This window comes from Glandiceps talaboti, chromosome 14 (assembly GCF_964340395.1).
Source record: "Glandiceps talaboti chromosome 14, keGlaTala1.1, whole genome shotgun sequence".
NCBI classification, from domain to species: Eukaryota; Metazoa; Hemichordata; class Enteropneusta; family Spengelidae; genus Glandiceps; species Glandiceps talaboti.
The window spans coordinates 2,193,837-2,220,070 of record NC_135562.1 but is presented as its reverse complement, the minus strand read 5'-3'; the positions used below and the strand labels follow the sequence as shown (position 1 = coordinate 2,220,070).

General features: G+C 34.9%; 1 protein-coding gene across 1 annotated transcript in view; it reads left to right on the top strand.

The window, feature by feature from the left end:
• The window catches only part of LOC144445738 (uridylate-specific endoribonuclease D-like), a 34,413-nt gene extending 13,526 nt beyond the window's left edge, over window positions 1-20,887 (top strand). Inside the window, exons 3-8 of the mRNA XM_078135382.1 lie at window positions 16,133-16,263; window positions 17,332-17,454; window positions 17,885-18,017; window positions 18,803-19,002; window positions 19,698-19,918; window positions 20,669-20,887. Coding sequence (XP_077991508.1) covers window positions 16,133-16,263; window positions 17,332-17,454; window positions 17,885-18,017; window positions 18,803-19,002; window positions 19,698-19,918; window positions 20,669-20,887 — 1,027 coding nt within the window. The remainder of the gene's footprint in view (window positions 1-16,132; window positions 16,264-17,331; window positions 17,455-17,884; window positions 18,018-18,802; window positions 19,003-19,697; window positions 19,919-20,668) is intronic.
• The last annotated feature ends 5,347 nt before the right edge of the window (window positions 20,888-26,234 follow it).

Genomic DNA, 26,234 nt, shown 5'->3' with positions numbered 1-26,234 from the left:
AGGATGTCATCACATCCCAATCTAAAAGTCTCCATTCTCAAGCCTTCCACAGTATTTTGATATGGAGACTCATTGGTATCAGAACTGTTCCTGGTAGAATGTTTCTCTGTCTGGTGGTGGTTCACATTTCTACTCTTAGATACAATTCCTGGTTCTGTCTTTCCAGATTCCGTATTTTCCTTTTCCACTAATCCACTTTGACAAAGGAAAGTGACAATATTCACTTTATCTGAATAAAGAACAAAGAGAAATAACAAATACTGACAAATTCAGTACTTCTTTCCATAAAAGTTCCCCTAAAGTGCTTCACATCACACGGTCCAAATATTAACTTTTGGGGAAATAATACAAATTTATGGTAAAATGCAATAAACCTACAATTCTTCACTATAATTATAATTGTCTAATATTACATATGTACCACAGATTACTTGCACTGGTGCATACACATACTAGTGGCATTTCCACTGCAGTGCAATACCAAAAATATTATTGCATACCTGCATGCAAATAAGGATGCGATCGTTCACTACACACAAAATCATGTGATTGCTGTATGGTTTTTATGGAAATCTGCCATTTCAGATAACAAACATATGTAATAATAACAGAACCCCATGCCACACGAGTTCCAGTGTGGGTACTCAGGTCTATCTGCACTCATGCTTGCAGTGTTTTCTGCTGCACTTTCACTCGCTAAGCTCATTGGCCACCGTGACAGAGAATACTACAAGCACGAGTGAAAATACTCCAAGTAGACCACACTTGCACTCACATGTCCTGGGGTTCTGTCATATTCTTGTTATCATAAATTGATGTGTACTCTTACCTCTGTTTGTAGCAGTGTTATTTTCCAACCTGTGAATTACTTCTTTACTGTATTTCATAAACCAATCTAGTCATCTGTTATTGTTATCATAAATTGATATGTACTCTTACCTCTGTTTGTAGCAGTGTTATTTTCCAACCTGTGTATTACTTCTTTACTGTATTTCATAAACCAATTTAACAATATTTGATTGTTATCCTTACCCTGGTCCATACCATTCTTCACTTGTAAACAACCTACAAAGAGAAACATTTTATAAAACTTACAAAAAATGTCATTCATAATTCCTTCCCACGCACAAGTTTGACATACACAATCATAGTAATTTACTTGAAGACACAATAATGTTCACAAAGTTAAAATGGAAAATAAATGGAAAATAAAATAAAATTGAAGTATTCAGAAAAGTCATTTTAAAGTTAAAAAGAAAATATATTATATTACATAACTAAAATATGTTAACAAATTAAATGAATTTTATAAGTAGGTTTTACTGTGAGGGAACTTGGCTTGAAAATTTCATCCAAAAATTTCAGCACCCAAATCTTATAATTGATGTCGTCGGTGGTACTTTTGTAGACAAGAATGGTAAACTAATGAAGACAACCAATTGCTTTGGTTGTCATACACTTGAAGTTACTGATAAAACTATGAAAACGACACGGCAATTGATTGATTCTTAAGAGTAACAATAAATACCATGCTGTAAATGAATTTCCAAAATGTTTCTTCGCTGACGGCACTACAAATTTTTTCATGGCACGAACCACTACAACTAGGAATGTTGCTTTTGATCCATTTTATGACAGAATTGGAAAAACTACGTATAATCATCCCATGTCTGAATTTCACAAATCAATCCAAATTCAACAAATCAAATAAGATATCAAACATCAAATCTGCCAACTTGTAGAAGTAAAAATAAAACTGTTAATCTCAATAAATCTTTCGTTTTGAGTTAGTTTCATATATAAGAAAATGTAATAAAAATAACCTCAATTTATCTGCTATTTTCATCAGGATTGGTTTTGAATTAAGAAGTATTTTATCTCAATATATCTCATTAGCATAATCAGCACTGAAAGTGCCTGTTTTATTTCTGACTAAATCAATACACACACTGGTACATATATAATAAATTATGAATTGTAAACAAATGTACATTGTAATTATTTCATGACATGAGCATATTATTAATATAATATTAATAAATGATATTATATAATAAAACAGAATAGAATAACAAATACCACAGAATAATGATATACTAGTACATTGGAATTGAAACTGAAATTTCAAGACATGGGGTGTGCTTCAAAAGATGAGTTTCTGTCCAGGGCTGTAACACATGGAGTAGGTCAACACCCAGTCACTCGAAATCAATCTGTGTGACTTAATTAAAAAAATGTATAGTAGATAAGACAAAAAATCATACAGATTGATTCGAGTGCATGTGTCAACACCTACATTGTGTAGAACAAAGCAACGGAATACTCACCTGGACGTAGGTATGCAAAGATAACATGATCAGCGAGAGACAGATCAAACGACCAGCTATTTTCAACTTCTCTACTATTACCACCGGTATGATCGGGTAAGGCCTCCATTGTAAAGCAAATGTTGCTTCACAGTTGGTATGATTGATATTTAGAGCCGAAATCGAGTGATTCGTCTGTGTTTATATCTGATTGACCTTTGACATAAACGAAGGCCACCGTTAGAGGGCGCAAGTTGTACCCTGCGACCTTCACACATGACCTTCACAGAACATTGTAAACGCAGCACACGTTAACTCATTCAAAGAACAACCAATGTCCCAATAATATTTATACTGTGAAGTCAGTAAAATAACAAAATAAGTTTTAGCTGTTCTCAGGAAAGGTTAATATGATTAAATCGAGGTCTTACTTTTCACAACAACTGTGATGGCTAGATTTGCTGATCACAAATTATAATTTATAATTATATATGAATTATAGTGTTGAATGGAACTAGTCTAGATGCTATCCATGTCTTCAAATCTCAAGATCTCTCTTCACTCTGTCTAACTCAATGAGAAATGATGAACCATAAGTTATTCATGTGAATGAGTAAACCCCAACTGTTAGGAATGATGTAAACAGTGTACAACGTCATGATATGACAAATACATATATTTTGACATTATGTAACTTACAGTTTGTCATTACTTGGCATATTTCTATGATTAACAAAGACATGATGTAAATGACTGTGTGGGTGGCTTCATTTGACTGAAATTTCATCTAAGGACCTCGTTGCACTAGACATGAGTATAGACAATTCAAAGCTATAGATATATCCTTTAGACTATCATAAACAAAAATGTCTACTAGTTTTATACCTTCTTAAGACCTTAGTTTGTATGAAACTGTGAGGTACTAGAAATTTTTTTCTAAATTGTAAATGATTAATAGATCAGATTGTAAATTAAAGTTAGAATTTTATACGTTCATTGGGTGTACATACTTCAAAATCTGTATTCTGTTATTCGATACATGTACTTACTAGTGACAATTCTCAGTACTTGCAATAGTATTTTACCTCATGCTAGAGGGTCAAAATAGAATAAGAAGATGCGCACCTATAGTAATGCATGTTAAGAGCATGGAGCAGAAGTTATAGTGTCTAAGTAATCAAATGTTCATTATTTTTATGATGTACCTAGGCAGTAATATGATTTCAGGTACCGAAAATTGATATTACACAATAATTAGGTTTGTAATACTACCATAGGTTTAGGATCTAAAAACACATGTAGTGCACATGTGGTCAACTTGTTTCTTGTAATTTTTCATAAAAAGAAGACTTTGGGTTGGTAAAGAACAAAGTCACAGCATAGACTTCAGAGCATAGTGTCAAATTTTCATCTTTATTTCTGTCTGTGTACAAGTTCTTCATACGACAGAACCTCATGACCCACAAATGCAAGTGTGGCGTACTCAGGGTATTTGCATGAGTGTTGCGAGTGAAAGTGCAGCAAAAAACACTGCAAGCATGAGTGAAAATGTTGAGTCAAATGGGACGGATGGGGTTGGGGTGTTCACTACAGTTCATGAAGAAAGCTCACTTTTAATTACACAAATTGCATGTGACACAGTAACACTTAAAATTGTTTTACATGTAAATAGAAAATGTAAAGGAACAGACAGAAACATGTCAAAAAATTGTACCTATTAACTACCTGTCACAATGAAATGGAAAATATCCTATTGTGTGTTCAATTTCTGTGTATTTTGGTGTGTGTTGATAATTGTGACTTTGTATAAAATCTCTTTTCACACACTTGGCATGCATACGGTCGTTCTCCAGTGTGAGATCTTTTATGTACAGTCAAGTGTGAATTTGTGAAGAATCGTCTGTTACACCATGGACACTGAAATCGCCGTTCTCCTGTATGTCTTCTCATATGGACAGTAAGACTACCATCTGATCTAAAGCGTTTTCCACAGACACGACAAAGAAAAGGTTTTTCACCACTGTGTGTTCTCAAATGATAAAGAAAACCACCCTTTTGCACAAATCGTTTTCCACATATCTTACATGCATGAGGCCGACATTTGTACTTGGGGATTGAAGAGTTGTCAGTTAGAAGTTTCTGTAACAATTGAGTATCTTTCTGTACTTGATGTGTGTGACCAACATTATGTTGTGATCCAGTCACTGATGCTCCCTGCTGGTTAGAATTTGAGGTCTGAATATCTTTCTGAACTTCTGGTGTGTAAACAACCTTATGTTGTGATCCGGTCACTGATGCTCCCTGCTGAGTAGAATTTGTGGTCTGAATATCTTTCTGAACTTCTGGTGTGTAATCAACATTATGTTGTGATCCAGTCACGAAGGGTCCCCGCTGAGTAGAATTTGAGTTAGGTGTCTCGGGTAAATCTTGATTCAGTATTGGTCCTAGGCCGCCTTCTACTATGGGATACTGTATACCTTCAATGAACAAAATGTCTGTAAGACATCCCGATCTATCATGTTCTACTTGACAATCATTTGATGGTGCGTCACACAAATTTAGCATCTCATTACTGCCACATTGTTGAAGCACTGCATCACTTTCTCTGCTATCACTACTTGTCATATGAGGATCTACGTATACACTATTCCTGTGTTCTGTAGTTTGTCTAGGAAAACCACTGTGTATAAAATCGTCATTTGAATTTGACTTAGCTACTTCTTGTGATCTTATCACTTTCTCATCTTTACATTTGTTGATATACTGAGACCTACATGCATCTAATCTACTGGATTGGTTAATATTCACAACATCATCAGTTTCCTGACATTCCGTCATATTATCAAGGGCACTGCTTGATGTATTTGAACTTGTACTTCCAGTGAAGTCTTGGGCTTCTATAATTTTTCTTCCTCTGTTTACTTGTAAATCTATACCTGGTTCTTTCTTAACTGCTATCATTCTTTGCTTCTTGTTCATCTGAGAATATTCTTGATGCTGTAGATTTAGACTATATCCACTCGCTTTCCTTTCTACACACTGCTGATGACTGGAATCTTCCCTTTCTAAACACTGCTGTTGACTGGTGTGAAGATTATCCCGTGTCTCCACGTTGTTCCTGATGTCATCTTCTCTCAGAAAATCTGAAATTTGATTTGATTTAGAGATGGACTCTTTTTCAGAGACATTTCCAAAAGTATTTTGTTTCTCAACATGTTGAGATTCTCTTTCTGGAAGAGAATAGGAAGGACCTATATTAGAAGTGGTAAAGTAGCCTTCTGTTCTACGTGATGCATTCTGGTGACGGGTCATGGCCAATGTCGTAACTGATTTTTGTTTTGAACTTCCAATAGCTTCTTTTTCAGTAACACTACTATGGAAGTACTTATCAACTCTACTAAGTTCAACTTCATCTTCTAGATTAGCATCACAGTTCATGTCAATTTGTCTCTTTTGTGAAATTCTTCCTGATTCTTCAATTTCTGATTCCATATTTTCTGATTGCATATCATCTTTTTCCACTAATCCACTTTGACACAAAAAGGTGATGATATTTATTTTATCTGTCAGAATAGAAAATTGAAAAATGAAAACATTAAATGGCATAGAATGAAGAGGTTACTTCCATTATTAAAAGCTATTGTTTAAGTTATGAGAACCCTCAGTAACATAGCGGGGAAATTTGATAAAACTAGCACAGATTTCAATACCTTGTACAATAATGTGGGTGGTCGATCACCCTAAGTTTGTAGATGTTTGCTGTGGTACTAGCACCAATTGTGTAAGAACATTTGAGACAGAAACACACCATATATGGAATGTAAAGGCATCTAAATTCCAAATATTATTTGCAGGACTCCATGACTTTTATTCAACAGATAGCCAAACAAACAAATATATTTGACTCGGTGTACCACTTTACCTCTGTTTGTAGCAGTGTTATTTTCCAACCTGTGTATTACTTCTTTACTGTATTTCATAAACCAGTTTAGTAGTCTTTTGTTACCATTCCTATTTGATTTCTGCTTCACCTGTAAACAGTCTAAAATAGCAACAATTTGAGAATTTGTATAATAATATAAACTATAGAATTGTATACAATAGATTTATTACATTTTTCAACTTTAGATCTTTTTAAAATATTGTTTTGAAAAACGACTTGACACCCACTGAGAAGGAAAAGACACCAAGTACAACCCACAAGCTGATGTTTCATAAATTATATATGTTTTCATCCTAGGTTTGCATAGTTTGTTATTTATTTTACAGGTCAGGATTTTTATAGCCTATCCACAACCTCGTCTGTAACCCTGATAGCCCGTCAGAGTCACATATCAATGACAGAGATGCATTCAATTTATATTCAAAAAATTCATTTGTGAATCCACACCTTCTGAGCTTGTTACACTAAAGTACTGTCTGATCATCTGACTGTGATCACACACACCATAGATGTGCGTAGTATTCCATAGATAGTAGTTTTCCTTGTTTACATATATACATGTATAATAATGTTTTGACTTTTATGGAAAGAACACCTTATACTAAAGTTATAGTATATATATATATATATATATATATATATATATATATATATATATATATATATATATATATATATATATATATATATATATATATATATATATATAGATTATACATTTGGCTTTGTGTGATCTAGGAACACAACAATCTAAGCAATTAATATGTGTCCCTGTGATAAGATGCATATCTGTAATATACTAAATATGTCATAAATATATCCATGCATATGACGTAGTCTTAAACAACAACAACAACAACAACAACAACAACAACAACAACAACAACAACAACAACACAATGAACGAATGAGAGTTCTTTACCAGGTTTTAGGAAAGTAAAAACAACATGATCAGCGAGAGACAACTCAAATGACCAACTGTTTTTCATCTCATTATCGCTTCTATCGTCAAAGTTTTTAACTCCTTTGGATGCCATGATTATACAACAAATCACTGCGCCTCTGGTATTACGTTAATGTTTTGTTTCACATCGGAAAATATCTGGAGTATGCAGCTGTTATATCCAATAAATGCAGCAGGATAAAAATGAAGACGTGACCTTTGACACAGTAGACGTGACGTTAGAGGGCGCAATTCACGAAATCTGCACACATCAACAAGTCAGACAGCCGGCCATGCCCATCATTAGACAAAAGTGTAATAACTGCATTTAATGAATTCGCGACAAAACAACTTTGTCGCTCGGTTTTCAGACGTCAAACAACAGAAACAAAAAACATTATAAAACAGTTCTACCATTTTCCTGGACAATTTGCATTATTGAAATATAACATTCTCAAATTATTACATATTTTTATGACAAAATCAATACTTCCACAACTTTGAGGTTTTCCTTTTGACAACCAACATAGTGCTGATTGCCTTATTTAAGTTTACTATTTTTTTGTATTTTTACTATTTTAAAATATCAAATCTAACACTCACTACCATACACTTTTGCACCAGATAACTGACAACTGTACTAAATATTTGTAAACCCTCAAATACCTGCAATAGTGGATTTGGTTCTTACTAAACCACATAGCAAAAAACACCACACAGACCAAAGGTCCAATTCTTTTAAATATTTATTTGCTTTCCAAAAACTTTTCATTTACAGATACATATTTTAATATAATGTATTACAGATATTTTGTCCATCACAAACAAGTTCTTTGATCATTGCTATGACAACCCCAGTACAGTCAGCTGATTTCATTTGGTATAACGACTCAACAGTCAGAGTACACTTGTAATCTGGCATGGGTACTGTCATTTGAACTTTTATTAGCCAGGTTGACAAAAATCCTTCACCAAAGTTTTTCACGAATCATCATTCTAATGTGTGAAGATGTGAATAGATTAATAGTATTACACACTCCCCTAAGAAAATCAAACAGCTGAGTTTTTGTACAAGTTTTCATATTTACCCTGCATTTAACATATAATATCAATTACAGGGAAAGGCTGGTATTTTTCTTAAACTTTGAGTTCTGGAGAGTCATTTATAATTTCATGATTTATATCACTTTTATTACGTGCAATAATTGCTAAGAAATACTGACTATTTATGTATTACATACATGTGCATGTCTGCTGACTCCCAAGAAATCTGTGTGTCCATTGCAAGGACCAACTCTGCACACTGAACAATGAATGGGGAACAATTTTCAACTTGCTGCCCACAGATTGCAAGGCAGCCACTCTTTCATCCATCATGACTCTACAACCTGTAGCCCACAGATTGCAAGGCAGCCACTCTAACTATTCACCCATCATGACTTTACAACCTGCAGCCCATACATTGCAAGCTGGCCACTCTAACTATTCGCCCATCATGACTCCACTATTACCTGTGGCACAGACCTACAGTAGCACAATTCCGTGTTCTTGTCCTTCATAAACTACCAGGGTGTACAACAACCCATACTGTCCCACATAGCAATCTATATCCCCCCCCAGGTGCCCATATATACAACTATGTTTCATGACTTAATCTCACATAACACCTAAGCCCTTGATATAACCTGTGAAAAAAACATTGGTGCATTTGCTTGCAAGTTGCATCATAGACCCTTAAGTGTAGGGTCTATGGTTGCTTGTGGTGAGCAAGAACAACAAAAGTTTCATGCAAAGATATATAATGTAATTAGTGCTGGTAATGTATCAAAGCATAGACACCACAGGAGCCAGGATGCCATAACTCTGTTTACTGATAGAATACCGGTACTACATGTTATAACATTGAGTCTGACTGTTACTTCCACATATAGAAATCAAACTGATAAAAGCATCACATCAACCTACATCAGAGGCACCCGCTGTTGTTTTTGTATCAGTTGTATTGCTGTTTTTAACTAATTTTGTCTTTGCGTGAAGTCTTTCCTTGGCACACTTCATTCAAGCAAATGCACAGTTGCCTTTTCGTAGGCTGTATTTGAATCCTGGTCCCATGAGACAGATAGAATTTTCTCCAGTCAATCATTTTTACAATTGCTCTAGAAACATAATATTTCAAATAAACAGATATTTTTGGACCAAACTTTAAAAGCTAGTGTCAGATTAGGATTAGGATTAAAAATGGGGTGTGAAAAACCTTTGTGTGACAGTGCTTTAGAGAAGATTGACAGTAAACAAAACAATGATGCTAATTTGACTCCATTGATAAGAAGACAGTAACAATCCATGGCCAAAAGACTCAAACATGGGCCTTTAAAAGAACCTTTCTACAATTGCAAATGTTTCCCAAATATTTTACATCATTGAGTTGATATTTTACATTGTTGAGTTGTCTCTGTGGTGTTTCATTATGACTTTTTCTCCCTTGTACTAACTGTGTACTTTATCACAAATTTCACACTGGAGGTTCAATTGGTTCCTCCTTTACAAGTGTCCTTTCTTCAACTACCTTATTTTTCTCTGGAGCAAAGATGTTTCTGCCATGGAGATGTTGGAACATTCGGCCTCCAGTGTGTGTCTTATTATGATGAGATAGCGTTCCAGATGATGCGAACCTCTTGCCACATTCTTGGCATTGGTAGGGTCTTTCACCAGTATGAGTTCTTTTATGGTCCTGTAGGGATTTAATGCTGTAGAATCTCTTAAAACACCATGGACACTGATGTGGTCTCTCCCCAGTATGAGTTCTCATGTGAATCTTCAGGGTTTCATTACGTGTGTAACTTTTACCACACACTTCACACTGGTATGGGCGTTCTCCTGTATGCATTCTCATGTGGTACCTAAGGTGACTCTTCTGGTTGAACTGTTTACCACATAAATAGCACACATGTAGATGTTCAGCTCTTGCTTTGGATTTCAATGTCTTTGTGATCACATGATTACCTGTGTTATCAACAGAGACACTAGTATGTGATACTGTGTTTCTAAAACCATCAACATATACTTGTCCTTGTGAAGACATATGTACAGTTTGTGCAGCATCAGTAATAGTGACTGGAACAGCTGTCTCACTACAACTGTCTTTCTGGGTATAACTTGAGTTGTCAACATTATGAAGTACTTCTGTATCGTTACTTTGATACAGGCTAAGATGTGGTGTAATTACTTCACTTGTGGCTGGCGATTTTGAATAACTTAAGTGTAGCATTTCACTTCTTAACTGTTCAGTTGTAACAAAATCATTTGCTTTAGCTGTGGCTGCTTCAACCTCTACCATATGTTGCCGAGGAATCACATCAGTATTGGCACCTATATCATTTGTGTTTGTTTCAGCATGGAAGTTTAGGCTGTCCTTCAGATCACTTTCTAAGGAATGACTTTGAGTATCTAAACTCAGAGATAAACTTTTCCTTTGACATGACGTAGTTTTATTTAGGCTGTCTTCTTTCTTCAGTGAAAGTGTCTTTCCTTTGTTCTGCCTACAATCATTGTCTTCTCTAGATAGGTAGTTACTCTTTTGGCTTCTAGTATTTTGTGAATCTTTGTGACAAAAGTCATGAACATCATTTCTTGAAGTTCTATCTTGCTGACATTTTTTTGAAATTTCTCTATCAAGTGACTGAGAAGTGTCATTCAAAGTTTGCACATTTTCAATCAAGTGTTCTGTCCTGACCAAATCAGTTTCTGTTGATTGGGAGGTATTGTGTATTTGTACACCTCTCCATGTGCAATTTCTAGAAGCATTCCCGAGATCACCGACATGAGTCTCTCCAATGTCAATACCACTTTCCTGGAATTCAGTAAAACTGACACACTCAGGTCTGTGTGTGTCTGCTGCCCTATCAGCTGTACAGGTTCCTGACTCTATGTGCTGAGTCTGATTCAAGTCAATATTACTGATTTCTTGTAAAACTCTGAGTGATTCTTCTTTTACCGGAGAACATTCTTTCTTTTCCAGCAATGCATTTTGGCAAAGGAAACTGACAATGTTTAATCTATCTGTGAAAAAATGAAAACCACAAAGAAAATTACTCAAAAATGCAAATATAACCATTAACCTTCCTTCATAAACCTAATTCCCCATTATCCATAATCAATTATCACTTTTAAAATCTCTCAATTTACATTCTATTCTATAAACTCATATTTAGATATTACTAATACTGTAAAGGCTAAGGCAAAAAAAATGTGTGGTTCCGATAATGCCAATAATGCCAAATTTCAAAATTAGGTAGGTAGGTTTTTTTTTATCTTGAGGATATTTGTACAATACGCAGTTGAGACATCATGAGGTACGCTGTATTCCACCATGTTGTTTTGATCACACTTACTGTATGACATGCAGAAGACATTATCTGGTATGCTGAATTCCACCATGTTGTTATGATCACATCAAGCAATGACGTCTTCAAATCTCACTATTTCTCACACGACTTTGCAAATTTTTCAATCATTTTTTTTAATTACTTTAAATCAGAAGTTCAGGGTTGGCAGTAAAAGAACTAGGTTGGGTCAGATTACTGGAACTAAACAAACTTTTTTTTTGGGGGGGGGGGGGGGAGGGGGCTAACCATATTATCAAAAAGCCTTTTGCTGACCCAACAGTATGTCTAGTTTTGTAAATGCATCTTGCTTTTTATCCACCCTGATAAACCTAAAGTTTTTTCTTGGTAAGTTTCTTTTTCTCTATGAACACTATACTATACTGGAAATTTTTTGCCAATGACTTTGCTGGAAAACAAAAACGTAAAAATAAGTAGCGACTAAAATGCCTTCTTGTACATGTACACAATGCACCAGTCTGGTAATTAGTAAAATAGTCTATGAGAACTAGCTGAAGACTTTGAAATTGCAAAATTTTCTAGTGGTGAAAATATCCAGGTTTGCAGTATTTGTCCAACAAAAGTACAATTTTCAAACGTGAGGTGAATCTGGGAAGCATTAATTGTCTTACCTCTATCAGTGGCAGTGTTGGTTTCTAACTTCTGTATCAGTTCTTTGGTGTACATGTATCTTACAAACCAATCTAACAATCTATTTGTGGATAAACATTGCCTTACCTCTATCAGTGGCAGTGTTGGTTTCTAACTTCCGTATCAGTTCTTTGCTGTATCTTACAAACCAATCTAACAATCTATTTGTGGATAAACATTGCCTTACCTCTATCAGTGGCAGTGTTAGTTTCTAACTTCTGTATCAGTTCTTTGCTGTATCTTACAAACCAATCTAACAATCTATTTGTGGATAAACATTGCCTTACCTCTATCAGTGGCAGTGTTAGTTTCTAACTTCTGTATCAGTTCCTTGCTGTATCTTACAAACCAATCTAACAATCTATTTGTGGATAAACATTGCCTTACCTCTATCAGTGGCAGTGTTGGTTTCTAACTTCTGTATCAGTTCTTTGCTGTATCTTACAAACCAATCTAACAATCTATTTGTGGATAAGCATTGCCTTACCTCTATCAGTGGCAGTGTTGGTTTCTAACTTCTGTATCAGTTCCTTGCTGTATCTTACAAACCAATCTAACAATCTATTTGTGGATAAACATTGCCTTACCTCTATCAGTGGCAGTGTTAGTTTCTAACTTCTGTACCAGTTCTTTGCTGTATCTTACAAACCAATCTAACAATCTATTTGTGGATAAACATTGCCTTACCTCTATCAGTGGCAGTGTTAGTTTCTAACTTCTGTATCAGTTCTTTGCTGTATCTTACAAACCAATCTAACAATCTATTTGTGGATAAGCATTGCCTTACCTCTATCAGTGGCAGTGTTGGTTTCTAACTTCTGTATCAGTTCCTTGGTGTATCTTACAAACCAATCTAACAATCTATTTGTGGATAAGCATTGCCTTACCTCTATCAGTGGCAGTGTTGGTTTCTAACTTCTGTATCAGTTCCTTGGTGTATCTTACAAACCAATCTAACAATCTATTTGTGGATAAACATTGCCTTACCTCTATCAGTGGCAGTGTTAGTTTCTAACTTCTGTATCAGTTCTTTGCTGTATCTTACAAACCAATCTAACAATCTATTTGTGGATAAGCATTGCCTTACCTCTATCAGTGGCAGTGTTGGTTTCTAACTTCTGTATCAGTTCTTTGGTGTATCTTACAAACCAATCTAACAATCTATTTGTGGATAAGCATTGCCTTACCTCTATCAGTGGCAGTGTTGCTTTCTAACTTCTGTATCAGTTCCTTGGTATATCTTACAAACCAATCTAACAATCTATTTGTGGATAAGCATTGCCTTACCTCTATCAGTGGCAGTGTTAGTTTCTAACTTCTGTATCAGTTCCTTGGTGTATCTTACAAACCAATCTAACAATCTATTTGTGGATAAACATTGCCTTACCTCTATCAGTGGCAGTGTTAGTTTCTAACTTCTGTATCAGTTCCTTGGTGTATCTTACAAACCAATCTAACAATCTATTTGTGGATAAGCATTGCCTTACCTCTATCAGTGGCAGTGTTAGTTTCTAACTTCTGTATCAGTTCCTTGGTGTATCTTACAAACCAATCTAACAATCTATTTGTGGATAAACATTGCCTTACCTCTATCAGTGGCAGTGTTGGTTTCTAACTTCTGTATCAGTTCTTTGGTGTATCTTACAAACCAATCTAACAATCTATTTGTGGATAAACATTGCCTTACCTCTATCAGTGGCAGTGTTGGTTTCTAACTTCTGTATCAGTTCTTTGGTGTATCTTACAAACCAATCTAACAATCTATTTGTGGATAAACATTGCCTTACCTCTATCAGTGGCAGTGTTAGTTTCTAACTTCTGTATCAGTTCTTTGGTGTATCTTACAAACCAATCTAACAATCTATTTGTGGATAAACATTGCCTTACCTCTATCAGTGGCAGTGTTGGTTTCTAACTTCTGTATCAGTTCTTTGGTGTATCTTACAAACCAATCTAACAATCTATTATTGTTGTCTTCTTTCTTCTTCACGTGTGAATAATCTATAAAAAAGAGAAGAAAAATGTGATGATGTGGAATATGCACTGGATTGATTCACTAATAAACAATCATTGGAACTATGAACAGGATGTTGACCTACAATATTGGTATAATAAAAACAATAATAATAATAATAATTAATAATAATAATAATAATAATAATAATAATAATAATAATAATAATAATAATAATAATAATAATAATAATAATATGATGATGATGGTGATGATGATGATGATGACGATGATGATGATGACTGTAATGACATCATCGGTCCAGGTGTATCTGCCTGCCCTAATAGTTTGGGGAAAGGGAGATTAGACCACGTCCGCAATGGCAGATCTGTCAGTCTAGAAGAAGAAGAAGAAGAAGATGATGATGATGATGATGATGATGACACAGTGATGATAACGATGGGGATGATAATGATGATGATATCGACAACAATACCGATGGTGATGATGATGCCATTGAAGTCAGGATTTCGACTAAATATCCTGTAATTCATATACAAACATCATTTTACAGTAACATCTAGTATAGCCTAGGTCTCATGGGAAAGACTTTAATTAGTGTACACAAACTGAGTTACGTCTGCAGAATTGAAAAACAAAATAAAATAAATAAGTACTGAGTTTATTAATCTTGTGCCGTAATTTATCTAATCCTATTAAAGAGACTGAGTATGATTTTTTTGTAGACAATAGTTGGGTCATGGAGGTAGCTACCTCCCTTCATGGTAGCTTCAATAATTATAGTGTTTGCTGTAATTTTGAGTTTTTGTGCTGTTTTTGTCGTTCCGATTTCGAATTTTTACCTTCCTATACTATGCCCACTGAAGGCATAGGTACGCCATTAACTGGAAGCAAACGCTACAATTCCTGTAATGTAAATGCCAATAGACGAGACCACGCTGATAACGTGAGCGAGATGTCAGTGTTACTGTACTACCCGCTACTTTTGCCGATTTTGACTGCATTGGAACGACAATTACAACAGAAAAACCCTCAAAATCACAACAAACGCTACATTGCAGCTACCTCCATGCATGCTCCATGACTCAACTATCACAGTGTGTCCACTAATCTTCATTTTCTCCAGGCTCAACGGCTTATGTTCGAAATCAAACTCTTTGTTTGTAGTAATAGTCTGGTGCATATGCAATATTTTATAAAATATGAACATATCATCTCACCTCGTCTCGAGTTGAAATCCATAACAATTCCATCAATTAAGGATACTTCAAACGACCAATGTTCTTCTTGTACATTGTCTTTTCTGGAATCACACTCGTTGCTGTGTGAGGTGTCCATGATAGTCAGGTAGTAGCTTACTATCTAGTTAAGTTGAGGTCACTGATAGTCTGCAATGTGTGGATGAAATACGGTGATTTTATCGATTACGACCTGATGATGTGGGGTCAACTCAACACGCAACAACCATTATTATAAGAAAGTGGTCGGTAGAGGGCGCCAGTCACAATGTAGGCTTAGTACAGAAGTTGTTTTTATATGGTATATTCATAATCAAGGTTGTTGGTGTGTGTAATTTCTAACAAACACATAAAATAAAATCGAATTTATGAATGAATGAATGAATGAATGAATGAATGAATGAATGAATGAATGAATGAATGAATGAATGAATGAATGAATGAATGAATGAATGAATGAAAAAAGTAATACACAAACGAACGTATACTGTACGTACGAAGGAACGAATAAGATATGAAAATGGGTACTAGGTTATAACGGTAACTACATATACATGTCATGTTTAATGCTGGCACGGATACCATGTAAATTAGTTTGTCACAATACACATAGTATGCAACAATATTAAACATATGTAAATTCAACTGACATTCTCATTCGCTCCTCACATTTACTGTATTTATTTACAGTAACGTCTTGTGAGAATCGTTGTGGTGAAACTTATGACAACAGTAACGCCTGTCACTGCGATGATGGTTGTAGTAGCCATGGTAACTGTTGTAGTGATTACGACATCCAATGTGATGATTCGGACTCTGACTCTGGTTCTGATTCTTATTCGGACTCTGACTCTGACTCTGACTCTGGTATGATTTCCCGATTCTTGTTAATATTACTTGCCTTTTTGATCATTGTTATGACGTTATCCTTATACTAGAAAAGTTTTTAAATGTTTGAAAACGAAATGTTTCATTTGATTCCTCGTCAAATTAAAAAAATGTCTTGCTAACTTTTCAGCAAAGAACTTGGGGTTAGAATTTTTCAGAAGTGTACCCTCTTTTACCATAGTATATAGGGTGGTTGATGACACGTGAATGCTTTGCCAGCTTAAAGTGAATACGCTGTCATGAGAATGATTGATTTACAAACACACTTCATACGAATAAACAAACTAAAGGTTTGTTAGAATTCGCAGTCATAAACTTGAAGGGAACATTATAATATGAATATTTTCTTTACTTCTAGCTTTGAATATCTTTGTAGGTAGTGAATTAATCATATGACAATATCAGCGAATCAATAAAGTGTTAGATGTAAAACAAAAAAGATTTATATAAAGTAAGATTTGGTACCAAATATTTTATGCTAGTGAAACATCGAGTAACATGTAAATAAAATGATTGTTTAAAAATATTAAAGAAGATGTATACCTGCGTAATAACTTGGTTCTAAAATTTGTCTGTAGTTTTTCATTTAAAAATAAAATAAAAAACTCAGTCACTCTACATCTCTAGATAAGTTAACTTTATCGTAGATATTGTGTACAATGGTTTACTAGTCGAAGGCAGCTCAGAGTCCAGCAATTGCAATATCATCGTATATCCATGATACTTAAGATCTGATTAAATGTGACTCTAAGAGACATTGTGGGTTTATTATCAATAAAATCGTGGAGGGGAAGAATTATGTTTCCGTGATCGTCGATAACTTAACAAAACAAACTTACGAAATAACTGAGTAATAAGACATATTTAAACCAACAATTAATGTCTTTAATTTCTACAGTGGCATTTCTCTTTAACTCCACTCTTGCTCTTGCTAGATCTTTTGATTTGTTTTCAAATCACTAATCTGTCTATTCTGTTCACGTTATAATTATACACCAGACTCAGGACACTCTTGTCAGAACCGTTGTGGCGAAAAGTACGATAGTACCAATGAGTGCCACTGCAACGACGTATGCGGTAACTATGGTAACTGTTGTGATGACTACAGCACTGAATGTGGCTCACCAGGTAGGTTTTTCAAACCCATTGTGTTATATCATGGCAGCTGGGAAAATAATAAATTTCGAATGACTGCATTATTGACTCTTAAAACTGACGGATTGTAAGATGTTTAATATACATAAACAGAAATGCCTATTTCAAGATTTGAAAATATATGCATGGTTCTTAGAATCATTAGAATAGCATATTATATATACTTACTTTGAAATGCTTCCATCCGTCTACGTGGACATTGATCATGTATACATAACATGTAGTCGACGGATCAAAACTTCGCATTAGTTTCCAATTTACCGTTCCAAATTAAAGTAACTATAGTTTATTATTGTATACCACGATTGCAACAGCTAAAACCACAGGGACATGTAACATCGATTGCTAAGATTGTTGAACGACCAATGAATGTAATCTTTAATTTTCTATCTGTATGTTACAGGTGATGATCTCTCTACCTTGGCTAGTCTGATGTACAACGGTGACGTCAACGCAGCCTCCGATGGTGATATCACTCTTGACATACAGGGACAAATCACTGACACTTCAAAATATACTGATAAATCACCAACCAAGTATGTAAGACTATATAGGATTGGTGACTTTCATTTGAGCAGAGATTAGTCGTGCTGGCATATAGCCACTTAATTCCGTCATCATGTAGACTGCCCATATAGTCTAGCTGCTAGACCTCGGGTGTTCTTCCGAAACAATACAATAAGCCACCGAAGGTCGCTTTGGAGGGTGACAAGCCCTCACTGTGAACTTCGTTCGCTTATCGTATCGGAGGAAAGCCCGAACGTCTAGCAGCAAGACTGGTCTGTCCATGGCTTATATTTTCACCTAAGTCAAAACGTAGGCGATTTGACTAATTCTAGGGCCTTTATAATCTACGACTTTTGCCCTCATAGACGAAATCCTTGAGATCTGTACTTCAACATTTTGCCATCAAACGATTCTCCAGATGATGTTCACCATTTTTCTAAAATCTTCAAGTTTCCGGGTTTCTGTTGTTAAAAATAATAGCTTAGTCCTAATCAGATTTAGTAATATTGTGTTGGAGAATAAAGTGGTCCTAAACACGTTTAGTTAGGGCAAATAATTTTACAATGGCATCCGTGACATATTGCGGCCAAATGCAAAAGTGAAAATGACAAGTGCATTCAAATTACGGATTTAAATCACGGTGATGAAATATTATATCTAAATTAGAACTCATATGTACGAGGTCAAAAAATAAGTTTCGATGTACAAAGTCGATCAAGAACATTATTAATTTAAAGTGATGAATAATATTACAGGTATTTATTTTTTAGTTGTCGTGTATACATGTTTACTCTTTTCTTCGTATTTCTTACAGCTTATTCAGCTATGTCAATGAAAGCTTATTCAAACTGTCAAGCTATGATGCTTTGATAAAGTTACTGAATAACTACATTCGTTTAACTGGCACCAGTGAATCTGAATCATCAGTTGAAAAGGCGGAAATTGAGAATTTCATGGATGAAGTAATGAACTCTTACGTCATGCAGCAAGCTCACACATACCTGGTTGGAAAAGGTAGGGTCATGTACCATACGTGTACGTGCTGATAACTTGGTTTCTGGTAATATCTTGGACGTTTTTAAAATTCAGAATTCAAGTATTCGTCGAAGGAATATTTCCAATATTTCAGCTTACTAGTTCATATTCTGAATTTTCACAACGAATATGGCCACCATTTGGCTATTACCACAAAGGTAAAAAAACAGATTGATTTGCATATGTGGACTACTGTATTTGACATTTGTACCAGGTTTGGTTGATATTGGCCTGTAAGAGGTGTGAATTTACACCGTTTGAACTTTTTTTGACAATTTGACTTTGAACACAGAGGTCAAGGTCAAAGTTCTATCAGAAAGCTTTAAGCTCATCATGGATACTATGGGTGTAGACACTCAACTCAGACATACAGGCCCAACGTAGTAACCCCAGACTTTGCTCACTGGACGCTAATTATTATTTCTAATAGTAGCATCCCCCCTCCCCCCAAAAAAAACAAACAAACAAACAAACAAAAAACATAACAAACAAATTTCTTTGTCAGTATTGGCAGGAATTCTGATGTCTCGTCATGTCGGAAAATACTGTTAAAAAATAAACATCATGTGAATACAAGTTACTCTTTTAACAGTGGTAATAAACACCATATTGATGACATATATTCAAGTAAGGAGATATAGATAAGATGCTTCACAATACTTTTACTTTTTTAGGATTGGCAAGTTCTGACGAAAAAACATTCCGTGCCGCAGTGGAAAGCATGTGGTTTGATTTGTACTCTCGTAGCGTCAGTCAAGACTCTTCTGGCTTCGAACATGTATTTGTTGGAGAAGTGAAAAATGGTGCAGTTTCTGGTTTCCATAACTGGGTTAATCTTTATTTGGAGGAATCTTCTGGAAAATTGAACTATCATGGCTATACAAAGCAGGAAGAGGTAGAGTATTTTATCCTCATGTTTACAAATAAACCCTTCTGGAAGCAGTCAAACTTTTGTCATATTTGTGAATTTTTTTTTGTTTTTTTTAATTTATTTATTTATTTATTTTTTTTTTGGGGGGGGGGGTCTGTATGAAATGAACACAGATTATTGTTTGGGCTTTGCAACAGTTAAAATTTAACTTTGCTTAATTAAAAAAAAACCCAGTGGAAATGACGCTGGTTGCAAATATTGTTAAATATTGTAAGAAGAGAGAATGTCTGCATATGGTAATTAATCTTAGTAATTAGTCTGTTTTAGAGTACTTTTAAATTTTCCCACACTGTCCTGAGTGTTGTTCAATTATTACTCTACAACCAAGTCCATTCAATATGTCAACATACCGCAAGCAATAATTAAATTATGCCTATCTTAGTAAACCGAGACCTCGATTGCCAGAGTAGTATATTCCTATACCATGACTGACATTTTAATTTGAAACTTGGACTTGGCAGAGTAAACAATGTTTAGTGCTAGTATTCTAAGTCAATTTTCTGTAGCACAATCAAGTACTTTTATTTGTAAATTGGTTATATACCTTCAGTTTTACATTAGTGATTTGTATCTGTACACTCATGTCTTGTCTTTGTATTATGTTAGATGTTTGTCTGGTGCCAAGACGAATTTCCATGTTTTATGGACAATAAAGTATATCTAATCTAATCTAATCTAATTTTAATCATGTTATTTATATATTTCCTCTTTTAGACTGGCGTATTGGGAATGCAATTTGAATGGGACGGTTACTACAAAGCCATTACATCTGTCTTCATGGGACGAAGTCCTGAATTTGAGATGGCTATCTTTACCGTCTGTTTTCTGCAGTACCCTGATGCTCGCTGTAACTTTAACATCGATGGTAACCCAGTCTCCATTCAAACCTGGACCATGTATAATGATTACGTCGGAAGTGCCTATGTTATATAAATGGCTCCAAACATATCATATACGTTAATTAAACATTTAATAATTTAATCTGCATACTAGAATTCTACGTAAGAACTTAATACATAACTTGTCTACGACAAATGCTAGGCTTCAAATAATAATACTGTACACAGACCTTTTGAGTAAACTATGCCCTCTAGTGAGTAGAGCAATGACAAACAAACATACATGAATGATTGCGTTCTAAATAGGTGTCATCTATGTCTTCCTAGGGATGTTATTGCAGTTGGTAATTTGATTGCATAGAGAAAGACTATTCAAAGATTGTTACACAAGGGATAGACTATACGATACATTATGTCAATCTACTCACACTGGCCTGCTCGCAAGGGGTTGGTCGATGTGTGAGGGCGCCCCGTCATGACGTACCTTACAGACTGCATGAGGGCATGATATATTAGAAAGGTCTATTTCAGAACCACATTGAGCTGTATGATTTATTTCGAATTACCGAGAATTACTGAATAAATAATAAATGATATAAAACTAATTGTAGAGTCTGTTCTTTCAATACTTCAGTTCAATAACTGAAATCTTGGGACATGAAGTCAAACTTATTTTAAGTTAGTATTCAACTTGTGCAAGAATAAGTATTTCTGCATTGCATACAGGAGTTTAAAACTTAAAAGTATGTATGTATACATAATAAACCTTAATAAATTGAGTTGTCTTTCCATATTTTAACTTGACATTGTTATTTTCTCTGTTACTATCAAAAGTGATAAGACCTGCTAGATATGTCAAGATGCAAATACTAACATTACAGGGTAAATGTAAACACATAAAAGGGTTTCTAGTGGTATGTTTTGTTCAAGGGAACTTAAGGTGTGGATGGCATTATCACATGTTATATAGCTCATTTAAAAAACCAATGGCTCCAATGAATGACGTTGACTAAAAAACTACAAATTCTCTTTTCTTTCTAAAAAAAAATGAACAGATGTTCATCACACAAGCACTGTACTAACCCTTGAAAGCATTCATGACAGTTCCATGTGTATTTAATTACATCTGTACTTAATTCCCTTTAAGGCTAGAAAGTAGATGAAATAAGGCCAAGCTCCATTGAAACTTTTAAATGTTACATTCCAAAATGTGTAGCAAAAAGTCTAACTCTTACTGGATGTCCTTATTTGGCTCAGATTCTCTAACGTATACAAAAACACTTTCATTACATCACTTCATGGTATGTGACACTTGGAGCTCAAACCTCTGTCAAACACTCCAATGCACTGTAAACCAACTTGTACATGAGATATGTATGCCATGACAAGGCACCCTCACACATCATTCAATCACTTTCATAGGGCAGCTTTTTGGATGTTTACACAGTACAGAAGTAGAAGTAGAATTCAGCAAAGAAAATGAATGATACTATAACTTAACTTTTGGGTGTTCTCAGAAATTGCCATTAATATTCAAATAGTAGAGAAAACCTGTCAAAGGTTTACGATAATCTTATACTCATTTGAAACTTCAGAATCAACGTAAATAGATCATCGTTAACAAAACCCGTCTGATATTATCAAATGAATTTTATACATGTATGTACGTATTTAGATAAAAATACTAGTAGTTTCTCAAGGTGGCCGATGTCCCTTTAACTATAGTCTACTATCTAAGCCTGTCGACTGCCAATCTTTTCCTTCATCGTCTTGATGTCATCACTCTTAGGTTCTAGGCTACTTTAACTACACTATTCTTTAATGTATCATACATATCTAATTGTTAAAGTGGTCATATGGATTGGGTATTCATTTTAGATTTTTTTAGTTTATGAAACAATTTTGTCATGATTTCCTACTTGAAAAATTAACACGAAACAACATATGCCAAATTCAAATTGCAAAACATGAATAAATGTGTAAAATGTTTGTTATTCTATGTATAAAGCCAAATAAAAAAAGTTGTTTGGTTCCAGTTACCCGACCCCCACCTAGTTTTTCACGCCAACCCTAAACTTTTTTTTTACGTATTCAAGAAAAATAATAATAAAATCACAAATATTGTGAAATCTCGCAAAAAATAGTGGGTGCAGAAACTGACATCAACTTAAAGAGACAATATAAAACTATTCTTCCAATCTGTAATGGCTGTACATCTGATAGGAAGAAATAAACTACACAGACCATTTGGAACAATGGAAAACCTGAACTAGACACTTACACATGAAAACAAAACAAAAAATAAACTAAAAAATCTACCTACCCCACATATTTTAAAATTGAATACAAATGGAACCACACAATTTTTTTTTACGCCTAATAACAATCATTTCACACATTTTTTTTTTTTAGCTTTTTGCAATGTATTGAGTTACAAACACAAACTTGTCTATGCTATTTCACTTTAATATTTCAAGTATGACGCCATGATAAAATTGTTTCATAAATAAGAAATCAAAAATAAATACCCAAACTGCATCCATATGGCCACTTTAATTAAAGTATTACTGGTAAAATTTCTCTCAAGTAAAAATATTTCTTCGAGGGCCTTCTAAAATCTGCATCTTCTCTCTTAATTTATGTACTATTTTAACATGAGCATTCAGACTTCCCCTAGCAGGGTAAGTCTTCCCACATATCTCACATCCGTAAGGTCGCTGTCCTGTGTGCTTCCTCATATGAATAATAGAATGTATTTTTTGTGTGAACCGTTTTCCACATACTTCACACTGATATGGTTTTTCGCCAGTATGAATTCGTATATGAAACATCAAAGATCGACTTTTACTAAATACCTTTCCACATATTTCACAGGGGAAATGTTTGGGTGTTCTCTGTTGCCGAATTTCATGGATCCTCATATGACATTTCAACTCGTTGTTATGAGAAAATATTCTTCCACATTCTCGACACTGTACTCTGCTTTCAGTAGTGTGTAGTACAATATGCTGAGCCAAATGCTCTTCTGTGGCAAATGACTTTTCACAAATCTGACACTGAAAATAGTGCACTTCACTTGTTGTATCTTGATGAGATGTCTGTTCTACCAGAGTGGTAGCAGAATAGTAATGGGTTTTCATATGGTTAGCAAGGACTGTTTTTTGAGAAAAGCTGCAACCACAAACTTGGCATTGAAAAAGTGTCAAAGATGACTGGGACATTGCTTGGGTGTAATCACTAACACTTTCAACGAACACAACGCCATCATTGTTGTCATCATCATCATTATCCTCATCGTCAACACCTCCATCGCCAGCCTCTCTACTATCACTTTGTTGGCATTGACGATGGAAGTTATTGATTTCCTTTGAAGCATTACTATGACTACCTCTTTCAACATCATCATTATCATCATCATCATCATCATCATCTTTATCATCATCATCATCATCACTCATTATTCTGACATCATCTTCTCTGTCTAGGCAAACAAGGCCCTCTTCTTGTTTAACTGATATGTGATGATCAGAGTTAGATGCCACACTACTGGTATTTTCATTAGATCTAATTCTATGTGTAGACCAGGTTTGAGTTGATGTGTGGGGATCAGAGTTGTAAGATGTACTTCTAGTGTTATTAGATCTACTTCCATTAATAGACCAGATTTGAGTTGATGTGTGGTGATCGGAGTTAGAAGCTGGACTCTTAGCGTTTTCCTTACATCTACTTCTATTAGTAGACTGTTCTATTTTGATAGTACGTAGTGTATCAACATCATTTGGGATGACTGGACTGATGGTATTGGATGTTCCTCCATCATTAGAAGCTTGCCAAAATGTAGGTGTAACATTATTCTCTTCTTTGTGACAGACATCTGTAGCAATATCTTCTCGTCCTGGAGGTGTATGATTGACATTAGTAACAATGTCTTCTCTTCCTGGAGGTGTGTGACTGACATCTGTCACAAAGTCTTCTCTTACTGGAGGTGTGTGACTGAAATCTGCCACAATGTCTTCTCTTACTGGAGGTGTGTGACTGAAATTAGTAACAATGTCTTTCTTTCCTAGATGTGGGTGATTGACATCTGCCACAATATCATCTCTTACTGGAGGTGTAATCTCCTTGTCATTTAGTCCAATCTGACTGATAAAGTTGACAATACTCAATTTCTCTGTAACAACAAACCAGACACAAGGCATTGTTAGTAATATTGTCATCGGGATTAAAATGAAGAAAATAATGCCAGAGTTGAGTAAGTTCTAGTCTTGTACAAAAAATTACCAATTTACCAAGCACACACACCAGATTTAACTCTAGATATTCATACAATATTGTTGAATAAATTGACACTGAGTTGTAAGCATGCCATCCAACTACTGTGTTCTTAATTTCCACAATACCTTTTCCAAGAAAAATGATACACATGTTACTGGCTTCCAAAGCAAGCTAAGCTATTGAAAAGATTGAAAATTTTCATTCGGCTTGAATAGTGTCATCACATGCCTCCAGGAATGCTTGGATCACACAGAGGTAATGACAGTGGTGACTTGTTTGCTTACCTCACTCAACTGAATTAAGGCTCTTGATCAGGTATGCCATGGGTACACTTTTCACATTCTGATGATTGTAATTCAAATTTGACTGCATAATTTCCAGCTAATTTTGTTTAGGGTGGTAGGTAAAATCTCCTTGAGCTCCTCAGGTTTTTCGCAGGAGCTACCACCAAAATTATGGTCCAGTACAAAGTACTTGGAAATGAATGCAATTTTTACCAGATTTCGTTCCATCAGTTACCAAGACGATTCTTGAATCTTAGCAAAACCACTGCATGTTCTCACTTAGTGGTCCTCAGTTATCAAAGGTTCTCAGATTTCAGCACAATACTGGGTATTATCAAAACCTAGTGGTCCACTGATTTAAATGTGTCAATTAGCTGTTCCAATTACAATTTCTAACCCATTAAATCTATCAATATAGCAATATTGATATCAATATGGCAATATTGATGTAAATGGATGTCCCTATGTTCAACAACATTAGCTATGACATATCATTAAAGCTTACCTCTGTTTGTAGCAGTGTTATTTTCCAACCTGTGTATCACTTCTTTACTGTATTTCACAAACCAATCTAACAGTATACCATCCTGGTTCTTCTCTGCTTCATCACAAACTGAAGAGAAAAAGTTAAAGTCAATTTACTGTTAGTCTAGCCTGAAAGATCCAGGTGTTCATTCTGTCTACATGAGAGGTTACATATTTGGACCAATGGCTGGACCTTTCAGACTTACTGTTGGCCATACTATATGACAAAACTCCATGGCATGCAAATCCATTGTGGATCTGGAGTACTCAACTGAGAAATATGTTGTGCTCAAGCTACATGTAATTACATATATAAGAACAAAGTTGACAAGAAAAAGGTAAATACTGGGAAACATA